Source organism: Anopheles coustani, chromosome 3, assembly GCF_943734705.1.
Source record: "Anopheles coustani chromosome 3, idAnoCousDA_361_x.2, whole genome shotgun sequence".
Lineage (NCBI taxonomy): Eukaryota > Metazoa > Arthropoda > Insecta > Diptera > Culicidae > Anopheles > Anopheles coustani.
In genome coordinates this window covers 1705568-1716824 of record NC_071288.1, presented here as the reverse complement: position 1 = coordinate 1716824, position 11257 = coordinate 1705568, and the positions used below count along the sequence as shown (strand labels likewise).

The 11257-nt window shown below is 39.5% G+C and overlaps 5 protein-coding genes across 5 annotated transcripts; 2 read left to right on the top strand and 3 right to left on the bottom strand.

The window, feature by feature from the left end:
- Positions 1-58: 58 nt before the first annotated feature.
- LOC131260091 (putative gustatory receptor 28b) lies at positions 59-786 on the bottom strand. The gene is made up of 5 exons (XM_058261753.1): positions 685-786; positions 469-618; positions 341-409; positions 182-271; positions 59-121 (listed from the first exon to the last, which is right to left on the bottom strand). The coding sequence occupies exons 1-5, from the start codon at positions 784-786 to the stop codon at positions 59-61; spliced, it is 474 nt and encodes a 157-aa protein (XP_058117736.1).
- Positions 787-2735: 1949 nt separating this feature from the next.
- Positions 2736-3959, bottom strand: LOC131260079 (gustatory receptor for bitter taste 66a-like). The gene is made up of 5 exons (XM_058261740.1): positions 3880-3959; positions 3285-3627; positions 3081-3224; positions 2857-3015; positions 2736-2798 (listed from the first exon to the last, which is right to left on the bottom strand). Exons 1-5 carry the CDS (start codon positions 3957-3959, stop codon positions 2736-2738), a joined length of 789 nt encoding a protein of 262 aa, XP_058117723.1.
- A 443-nt stretch (positions 3960-4402) lies between these two features.
- On the top strand, positions 4403-5769 carry LOC131260076 (uncharacterized). Its single transcript, XM_058261735.1, has 3 exons — positions 4403-5149; positions 5215-5424; positions 5519-5769. The coding sequence occupies exons 1-3, from the start codon at positions 4403-4405 to the stop codon at positions 5684-5686; spliced, it is 1125 nt and encodes a 374-aa protein (XP_058117718.1). The 3' UTR covers positions 5687-5769.
- A 1576-nt stretch (positions 5770-7345) lies between these two features.
- LOC131260073 (gustatory and pheromone receptor 39a-like) lies at positions 7346-8082 on the top strand. The gene is made up of 4 exons (XM_058261734.1): positions 7346-7432; positions 7506-7727; positions 7790-7879; positions 7952-8082. Exons 1-4 carry the CDS (start codon positions 7346-7348, stop codon positions 8015-8017), a joined length of 465 nt encoding a protein of 154 aa, XP_058117717.1. The 3' UTR covers positions 8018-8082.
- Positions 8083-9808: 1726 nt separating this feature from the next.
- LOC131272772 (uncharacterized) lies at positions 9809-10980 on the bottom strand. Its single transcript, XM_058274624.1, has 2 exons — positions 10842-10980; positions 9809-10771 (listed from the first exon to the last, which is right to left on the bottom strand). Exons 1-2 carry the CDS (start codon positions 10888-10890, stop codon positions 10362-10364), a joined length of 459 nt encoding a protein of 152 aa, XP_058130607.1. The 5' UTR covers positions 10891-10980; the 3' UTR covers positions 9809-10361.
- Positions 10981-11257: the final 277 nt, after the last annotated feature.

Below are 11257 nucleotides of genomic sequence, written 5' to 3'. Positions count from 1 at the left end.
TGTTCATACATATACATATTGCTCTTGTGAAAAAAGTTTTGCAGTGCAGTATGGAACGTTAAACTTCGGCCAGCTGAAACTGTACCAACATTATTAAGTAACTTGTCATGGTTGCAATCATCTGGAATGAATTGGCTAGAGTTTGAGCACAATCGAAAAAAACATCGTTGAAGTTACTTACTGAAAACATCAGAGTATAGTCGATGTTGTATAATCCACAGTTGTCGATTTTAAAATCCTGATGCAAAAGTTCGATGGTGAACGTTTCAATCTGGAAGAGAATGTGTAATTTCTGCGGTAGAAATAAATTTGTATTCTCTGCCATACCGTTAACACTCACGCAACGGTCCACTGCAACGCCAGCATCTATTTGAAGGAATTCATTAATCAATAATCCCATTTTTTCTGCCTACAAAAGGAATATTGATTGCTAATATGGTTAACGCGAAAATGAAAACGTACACCAACCTGTTCGGTGATTTCGGCACATGCTGATATAATAAAGTAGAATTGAAATCCTTCGAATGCGGCCAATATGATGGAACTTATGTATTTTTCTATCTGAACATCGTTTCCGGACCGCATGTCTTGGATGAATGATGTATAGGCGTAGAAAAGCTTCAAATTGAAATTGTGTTTCAGTGAATTGAAATTAAGTAACATACATAGAATAGAGCCTCGTACCTCAGTAACGACCATTACAAAATGTACAAGAAGCATGCAAGCCAAAGGATGATCGACAATGCGAACAAATTGTTTAACATTGACGGTAATCTGGTGGTGCATAATGCATATCCTGCGCAACGGTTCGCTCGATAAAGTACTATTCGCTTCGAGCGTAGAATGTGCGATTCGGTGTACATAGTGTTTCATGCTGCTATTTACCATGCTTAACAAACGTACAGAGGTGTAAAGTACTGATAACACAAAATTGTTCAGATTAGCACTCTGCCAAACGGCCATGATGTTCAACGTCCAACAAAACCCGGATAGCTTATCGTGGTAGAAGTATTTTCCAAAGTATAAGCAGAGCAAACCACTTAGTAGTGCATCAACGAATACGATTTTGAGACCCATTTTGAGAATGTTTCTTTCCGTTATACTCGATTCGTTATCAGACCACCGGTCGCTAGCTAGTTCCCGGTAGATGAGCACCGTGTTGTTAAACATTTTACAAAGCATCTTTCTGGCCGGAAGAAGCCTAGCATAGGCTAACACAAACACCACATAGTACAGAGAACATTGTAACCATACGAGATAGTATACGAGTGGAAGCTTGGGGTATGGGATCTGGGGTATGAGCATAGTGTAAATGATCGGATAGATACAAATCAGTGTCAACGCAAGTCCGCGGGACCAAACTGTGAGCTTTTTGTTCTCATGAAAATTTTCAAACTGTCCAATGTAGGTGAGCGGGAGAAATCCGAAAAACCGCACTACACAGAGGTTATACTGAAGCAGTAAACTGGCTAATTGTTGAAACAACATGGTCTAAAATACCACCTTGGTGTGACGTTCTTTTTCAACTGGTCGAAAACAGCAACCGGAAGTGCTAGGATATTTTCGTAGTGTGCTTTGATATGCGCATATGCGCGTTAAAAATGAATGAAATATACGCGGAAGTATCATCTGTGTTGGCTTACCTCCGAAATAATTATTATGAATTGGTTGGACATGATTAGCGCCAGGGGAAGATTGTAGAATCGGGTCATGTCCCTAATGCTTTCCGTGAGGGTGTAATGTTGACCACGCAGTATATTCAGATGCCGACAGATGTGATTGAAAATATATCGCTTCTCGGCGTTGGATCCGCTCCAATATTCGTCACTGTCGTCCATTTGGCGCATGCTACCGATGAGGTGCTCTATGCGTTCATTAATGTGGCGATAAAGACAGTTACCCCACATTAAGGCGTACTGGACAATGTTGGCCGTCGCTACGAGGTGCATGATGGCAACGGTATTGAACGTGAAACTTAAAAGAAATACCAGTCCTGCATCACGTTCATACCACATGAACTCTGCGTACATTGGGAAGCAAATCAGGAAGTCCACCAGGATCATCTTAACTACAAGTCTGCGTCCTAGTTTCGTCGATAGACTGTGGTTCGAGATGAAAGTACATTTCTGAATTGCTTCCTTACATTTCTCGATGTTATTGACAACTCTCAACAGCCTACAAGGATTTAAGAGCACTTGCAGATAAAGCGTAATTGAAATGGCACAATTAAGGGCAAACTGAACCACTATTAGATGAAAGCTTAATGGGACTAGTACCATGTTGGGATTCCGTAAAATTATAACATATGAAAAGCCGTACAGTACTACCAAGGTCAGTGAGATCATTCGGCTGTACCAAAGCCAACCGCGGGACAGTTTGAATATATTCTTATCGAACGAGAACGGTAGTATTCCGTACAGTCGGGCGATGTGCTTGACTAGAAGCTGAACGGCGTTCGTAAACATTTTGAAATACACTAACTACGGTTTTTTTAAACTACTCATCCAAATTACCACAGTCTCTCTCGATATCGACTCGATAAGACTAGTTTAATCAATTAGAGTACTTTCTATTTAGAAATAACATCCCACCAATCGAACCGTTGCATAATAGAACATATGTTTTTATCGTTGTGTAAACAATGAAAAACGAGACAAGACTTCATATTTAATGATAGTAGAATACACACCATTAATTGAAAAAGAAATCGTTTTCGTTCCCCAGTTCCCCTACAATTAAGGCATATTTAATTGAAATTGTACCAGCACAAGTAAATAGGTTGTGGCAGTTGTGGCTAGCTAAAAGAAAAATAAAAATTTGTAGCAAAAATTGACAATTTTGAATTTTAATCCTTACCGAATATAAAAACAGTAAATCCATCGTGTACATGCCGGCAATTTGTACTTTGCTTTCCGTTGTCAGCAACGCCAGTTCGAAAATGTCCATACTTTGTTCGGTTCGTACGTCCAAATGCGCGTTAATGTAGACGTTCAGCACAAACCCAGGTTTACGGGCCTTGATAATAAAACAGATTTTAATACAAAGTGTAAAGCTTTCATAGAGAAGTATGTTAAGTGTACCTGCTTTGCCATAACGCTCGATCCAAGCGTGAGGAAATAACATTGCACTATTTCGAAACTAACGAACACCAAGGAGTTGAAGATTCGTTCGAATTGCAAACCATGCTGCCATTGCTGAATCACCGGCACGAAGATGAAGTAAAGCTGTGTAGTATGGACTCTTGAGAATATGATGCCCTTTATCAAAACTGCCCATTAGCTTACTCTAGATAGTATCACGACAAACTGGTTGAGATTTGTTAGTAGGATCAGTATTTGAAGTACTTTGAACACGCTCTGTACGATTTCCGTAATGGCATTGTGCAATGTGTTCAGACGAAGGATACTGTCGCTAGCGTCACAGCAAAGGCGATGCCGGGAAACCTTTCTTTTCTGCCAGTAGGAGCAGTTAAATTCAAAGCAACGTAATTGGTTAACCGTTTGATCTAGCTGATCAATTACTTCACCGTAGCCATGCGCACCTAAAATTAGCACAAGCAGCACGACGTTCGTAACCTGAGCGCTCACCATGACCATGTATACATTGACCGTTCGATACGTCTGAAAACTGTATTCGATGTGGCTTACATTGTTAATGGTCAACAGAATACACAAGCACGCATCAATGCAAAACACTTTAAAAGCGAGAAGATACACCTTCCGAAGGGATTTTGTTTGCCATTGACCAACCGAAAGTTGGTGCACTACCAAAATGAATTGGTTTGCGGTGTGGTAAAGCTTCTTTTCGTTAATCAGTATCTGATAGAAACTGGTTACTATGGTTGCGTAACGAATAAATAATTCCACATACACAAAATACCGTACAAGGTTCAACTCGGGCAATGAAACTGTTCGGAGAATGGTGTAAATTCCGAGGAACACTAAGAGAACCGTAGTCATGGCGATCACTAGACAGCATCGGAATTTAAGTTTGCTTCTCTGAAACCTGGGTAACGTTTCTGTAGTATTCAGTGTAAAAGGAATGAAACCCAGCAACGAGAGAAAGAAATAAAAAGCATAGAGGCAAAGTCGGGCCACTTTTGAAAACATAATTAAGCCAATACTACCCATCTACTAACCCGGGGTGCTTTGGAGCTCTCTGGAGCGACAGTTGGTCAGGTAAAGGAGCTAATTACAAATTTATTATCTAACCGTCTGGTTCCCGAGGACCGTTTCATTTCAGACAAGAGATGAGTCACAGTGCTTAGTAATTTACAAAATGAACTTGGCCTGTCCAAGGCACTCGACTGGATGGAGTGGTTTTTTGTCCGTTCAGTTGTATCATTAGCTGCAGGCAGAAGTTAATCATCTTCGGGTGACTAGGAATGCATCCTCACGTTAGAATGCTGACTTCGGAGAAGTGTTTTATTTGGCTGTTGATGGTGTGTGGCATGATGCCATTTCGACTCAATGCAACATCGGGTCGTTTTGTGGAAAGTATAGTATACTACTGGGCTTGCGTTTTTCTGAGTGTACTATACGCAATATTCGCCCCACTCATTTATTGGAACGGAATTGGAAGTGTAATGCATCCGAGCACCCCTTTGGTCAACTACATGATAGTGATGCAATTTGTCTTCACGTACTCTGTGGTCCTTCTATCCCGTTTCGAAGCCATTACCCAATGTGGTAAGCTAATGCACCTGCTGAATTCCATATTACACCTGCGTGAGAAAACGTCTCTACACACAGATGTCTCTTTGTTTGAGAAAAGGTTAGCACGACTTCTTTGGTTTAAAGTGATCGTCTTTGATTTTGCCATGTTGATCATATGTGGGGCCTTTTTTAACCCGATGCAAGGACGTACCCTATGGAATATGATCGTGGGATATGGTAACATGATGCTAGTGAGCACCATGAACATGACCGTCAACTTTCTTCTGGCGGTCTTGTACCGGGCGGAGCATATTTATTGTCAGATAAATGTTCGAGTTGTTGAGATTATGCAGGGCACTAAAACCCCGAACGAAATCGTCAAACTGTACCTTCAGCATACCGACACCACCGTTACCGTGCAGGGCATGTTGGAGATTCTGAGCATACCGTTGCTACTGCTTAACTTGTGGTACTTTTTCGTCGTAGTTTTTGCGGTGCGTGTGATAACCAAGTGTTCTACCGATACTTCGATTGCGAATTGATTTCATTTGTTTTACAGGTCTTCTACACTTACACTAGCGTGGTGCAGGATATGCGTAGTGGAGGACATTTTAACATCGCAAATCCAATTACTTTCCTTGTAAGCGAAGTAGGACAGATTTATTATATGGTCACAGCGTCCCAGAAGTTTACAGAAAGTGCACGCTCTATCATTCAATCTTTGTCATGCTCCACGAACAGGATGGTGGACGATACGAACGATCAAGCGGTATATCATATTTATTCTTCTGCTCCAAATTAGGAGGTATGGTGTACTCTATTTAATTATCTGCTTTTAATTTGCTTGTTTTTCGTTCGTCTAGGTTGAGCTACTCACAATCGAGTACCTGAGTCGGGACTATACCGTTCGCATCAAAGGGTTGTACACAATAGACAACACAATGCTTTTTTCCGTGAGTAATAAAGTTAAGAAAGAAGTCATCATCATATTTCCCACTGACGAAAATTACCGTTTCACAGATTGTTGCTAGTACGACCAGTTACATGATTATATTAGTGCAATTCTACCTCCAGGAATAAAAGAAATACCAATACCGTAGATCGCAGGATATGCGCATGCACATTTGTTGATCGATGTACCGTTTGTGTTAAAAAGTGATGACCATTTGATAATTAGTGGACAGGGGCGTTCGTTAACACGGAATCCATCAAACTTACAAATAAGCTATGTAGTATTCCGCAATGCAGCCGTGGGGTTGGTATAGTCTGCTGGAAAGAGTCACTTTGAAGGTATCTCGCTTACGGTGTACTTCCGCTAGCAGTCGATGGTAGGAAAGGGACATTATCGAACAGAAAATATGTTTTCATGTAGAGTGTTTTCATTACCGTTCTAATGGTGGTTACTAGTATATAACTTTTGTAATGCTGTACCAAAGAAACTATGAGGCTGATGAACAGATAAGAAATTTTCTTATTATAATTCGGTTTATTTTCGTGTACACGTTCCCAGTTGGTATAAAATGCATATCGATTCGAAATAGGCACACGTTGCACCATTTGTTGGATGAAATATACTCGCATCGACTCGGTTTACTTCAATATATTCTTATTTAAAAATAGAAAAAAGTACCGTCGGCTATCGATCATATTTGTTTTTCGGTGCAATATGTTTCTTCACTTTGTTGCTGCATTTCTTTTTGCTTATACTGACGATCGCCACGCTATGCATGATAAACCGAGCTGTAAGAAATTCGAAAAATGACGTAGCAAAAATGCCTTCTTTAGGAGTGAATTTATGCCGAATTTACATAATTACACCACCAGGAAAGATAGTACCACCGATCGAATCAAGAACAGCAATACCATCATGTTGTATTTTCACAAATGAATTAATAATTGTTGAGCATCTGATAGTAAGTGCACGTGGCCAAAGCAGTCTAGCTTGAGCACTTGACGAGGTAGCAGTTTAATATCTTACAATGCAGTCTGGCCGTTGGTCTGCTTTCTTGGAAGCAGTCATTTTGGATATCTTTCTTATTTGTGGAATACTTCCATTAGCATTCGATAGAAGAAGCGGGGAATTTTCGTGCAGCAAACGCGTGTTGCTGTACAGTGTTTCTATGACGTTGATTATTGTGATCATTTTACCAATCACCTGCGTTATTGTGTTTATAAGGAACCAAGAGCTGAATGATCCGATCAGCAATATGCTTATGGCAATCCAGTTTATTTTTATTTACGCATTTGTGGTCATGGTAAAATGTTTATTGATATGGAAAAGGGACTTATTGCAACGCATACTGAATGAAATATTCGCTTTACGGCAAGCCCTGGAAGGGAAAGTAAAATATACATTATTGGACTCTAAGCCAATCATTTTATTTTTCCTCAAACTCTTGGTGATGGATATAGTGCTTCTGTCAATATCAATGCTCATATTCCTCTTATTTGATCCAACGCAATCGACCAGCGTTCAAAAAGTGGGTTTATTGATATTTTTCTGTATGATCTATTTAATTACGATGGTACAAAACTTCTTTCTATTGGTGCTGATGGTCTGTGACGTATCGCACTGTAAGATCAATAGAATTGTGAAAACTTTTGATAGCTACACGCCTGCGTCGAGTGTTAGGTTGGAAGAAGAAGCGGTTGATGTTCTGAAACACGCGTACATCAATCATTGTAACAATATGCTTTTAAAAAGTGAATTTACGATGTTAATGAATCTACCCGTGCTTATGTTAAATTCGTGGTATTTTTTCATGATCATATACTCGGTAGGTTATCGTTCTTCAGACGGTATTTTTTTGTGTTTGATTTCATGATAATCTCGAGGTTGCCTATTTTCAGGTGTTTTATATGTACGTATCTGTTTTAACAGGAATAAAGCAAGGTATCGGAATAGAAGACATTAGGGCCTATACGAACCCGATAATATTTTTACTGTACCAATGTGCTCAGCTTTATAGTATGGTGTTAATTCCTTCGATAGTCACCGGTCGGGGTAAGAAAATGCTTCGAATATTAAATAGCATCAAACGACAAAGGTTTCAGCGTCACGTGGACTGCTTGGTAATGTAAATGTAAAGCGACGGAGTTTGAAAAGTGTTTGATTTTTTCATACGTTTTTATAGCTCGAAGTGTGCATGATCGATTCTTTGGGACGAAATTATGACATTACAAACTACGGAATGTATGCGATCAATCGCAGTCTGTTGTTTGGAGTAAGGCTTCCCCATCGTTTGTTAACATGGAACACTGAACGTGCACTAAGCTCTTATTTTCTATCGTTGCAGATGATCGCAACTATGACGAGTTATGTCATCATTCTAGTGCAGTTTCATATGCAGGATGTCGATTAACAATGATAGTTAAGGATGGTGTATATTCTCATGTAAAACTTATCGAATGAATCGACATTGTAGGGATTATTAGTCATTTACAAATTGCTATATTGCTAGTGAGGTTTCGCAAACATGTTTATCGTTGGATGCACAATAAATATGATTAGACATTGAATATTCGAATAAGGAAGACACTTTTGATTAATGACTTTGTCATTAGCCATTTGCTGTTTCATTAAAAATGAATAACTGATAGCAAACTTGTTCCCAACGACTTTAGTGTCGTTGCAACGGAGTAATAACTTGCACGATGTGGCTAGAAACGTTTCTCTCGCATTTTTTACGCGTACTTGGCATCTTGCCAATACGATACGATTCAGATAAACAATGTTTTTCCCGAAACAACAGGGATAGTTTTTACTGTGCAGTGATGACCGTTTCATTCGCTGTTGGCGCTCCAATACTGTTCACTGCCTTATACATTAGCTATAACAGTGAATATGTAGCTATCGCAAATTATATGATCGCTATGCAATTATGTTTCATATACATTTTTCTGTTATTGGTGAACGTGACACTACTACGGCAAGGTGATGAAATGTGTATATTTTTGAACGAGTTGTTCGCTCTACGCAGAACTGTGCAAAGGGAAAAGTGTTACGGATCGGCAAAGGAGGAATACATAAGGGTTTTAACTGTGAAAATGGTTTGCTTCGATGTGCTTCTATTATTTTTTTCAGTATTCATGTATTATGTGTTATACGATGCCGGCAGTATGTTAGAGGTGGCTTTTTGTTTAATGTTCCTCGCTTTCCGGTACATCATTACAATGGTGATGAATTTCAATCTTATGGGCCTAATGATCTGTAACTCCATTCAAAAGTACATAAACTGCAGGCTGGTAAATATGGCCTGTGAGGTTGCAGGAGCAGATAGGATGCCTATAGAGAATGCGTCTGCGGAATTGATGCAATTGTTTAGGACGCACTGTAAAAAATCATCTTTTGAATCTAATTTCATGGTTGCCCTGAGTTTACCGGTTTTGCTACTGCACTGTTGGTACTTTTTCATGATAATTGTGTCGGTAAGAATGTTTGGAAAAAACAAACAAAACTGGATAGCGATGAAAGTAGCTCGAATCGATTGCAGGTATACTACCTTTACATCTCGACGATGGGAGAAACGAGAAATGGATTCGATCTGGAGGATGGTGGGAAGTATCTGAACTCCGTAACATTCTTCCTGTATCTTGTCAGTCAACTTTATTTCGGTGTACAAATACCGGCTTCGTGCACTGGCCGCTCGAAAGAGATGCTTCCTGTTATGCTCGCTGTCGGCAACCATTGGTGCGAAGCCGAGATAGATCAGTTGGTACGATCGCATGATTTGTCCTCAGTTAGAAGGGGTCTATAATAGATTATTCTGTTTCCAGCTAGAACTAATCACCATCGATTGTCTGCACCGGAACTATTCTATCAGTATCTACAAAATGTACACTCTAAATCGAGGACTATTATTTGGTGTGAGTATTGATCCATAATTGACAAAAATCACAATAATATTATCTTTTTTCTCCCTAGATAATAGCAACTGTGACGAGTTATTTGATAATATTGGTGCAATTTCACATCGAGAAATATGGATAGCAATAATAAAACCAATCTTACTTCCAACAAAGGCACAAAGTAAAGAAAATGTCGTCAGCTCGCCAAGAAGACAGTGAAGATTAGCAGGGCTAGGGTTGGACTGCTAATTTGCACATGTTTCGGATTACGTCATGGGTTGGTTTTAAAATGGAAATGACTAGGCGACGGTATTACGTCAACATGCCATAACGGTCTGTTGATGGGGAATTTATTGCGGTTTTTTCACTCGAAGCATTACAAAAAAGAAGCCACACTACATTGGTAAAACATTGGACCGAAGAAAACGTGCAATACGGATAATGTTTATGATCTATTTGCTGTCACTACTCTAAGTATTTGTAAACTGTTCTCTTGATTACCATGATGGAGGCAAAAAACCAACCAATTGTGTTAGTATTCTCGTTACTTTTGTAGGCCTCCTAGTTAAACATTCGAGATAAGAGATTCATACAATGTTTTCGCATAAGGCTTTGGTTTTCTGGAAGCTAGCTTGAGGTCACTTGAATAACTTCAATGTTGAACTATTGAGATACGTTGATATGTGTAAATATTGCAAGTACTAGTTTGGGTGTTTTTGCTGAACACTTCCGTATCCGGCAAAGGCGTACGTTTTCCTGAGTTAGTTTGGTTCGTTAAAACACTACACTTCTAATATTGTACCAATGTTTTCAAATTGCTTGAGGTTAATATGCTGCTCGTAGAGCGTTTTGTTAAACTTATTGCATGAGGTAGGCTAGTATGGCGAACATGGTTAGACCCAGAATCTTCCAGTCCGATGCAAAGCGAATAGACGAATTGCACTCGTCCTCATTACACTGACTGCAGAATACCTCGCTGACAGTATCGGTCTTGAACTTGCCATCGCACACGTCCTGACTCTTGTAGATGCAACCCTTCACGATGGTGGCCACTTTAGTATTCTTTTCTTCGTAGCGCAGATGGTAGCACTTATATTCGGATGATGGAAAGGAAATAGTGTTTGATTTCACCAGCAACAAACTAGCTGCTGAGAGGGCAGTAGAAGTTACAGTACATTCGGTGAATTCGGGGTTCGCGGGCTTCTCCTGCTTCTTTTCGTTTCCATTTTCAACCTCCAACCCCTGCATGCAGCGCAAGGCTTGTGTAGCTGAAATGAAATTAATACACATTTGTTATGATATTGCGTTAATCAAACGAACGTTTCGCAAAAAACTTACCATGAATGCATCCCAGCAGAATACAGAGACCCAAAATGATCAATTTCATTGTTGTTTTGTGATTTTATTTACCTTCAGAAGAAGAAAATAAATATTTTCCAAGCGACACAGCTTCACCGTCTAGAGCAGAGGAACGAATGCGGAATCGGATGAAAGAGAACCGAAAACAACGAAAGAGATTGTTTGCAAATAAAGAAAGAGATAGGAATGCTGGCCAAAGTATTTAGAGTATGGCAGGAGTGTGCATAAAATATGGTAATACTATTTTTAAATATATTCCCTGCCGTACATTATAAGTTCTTCCACAGTTAACTAACACGTTTTTGTTGAGAACTTTTTCATAAAAGTATATTGTTACTTACACTCGCCTTTGTCATGTACGTTTCCTTAAAATGTTGTTTCTTTTTTGTCACAAA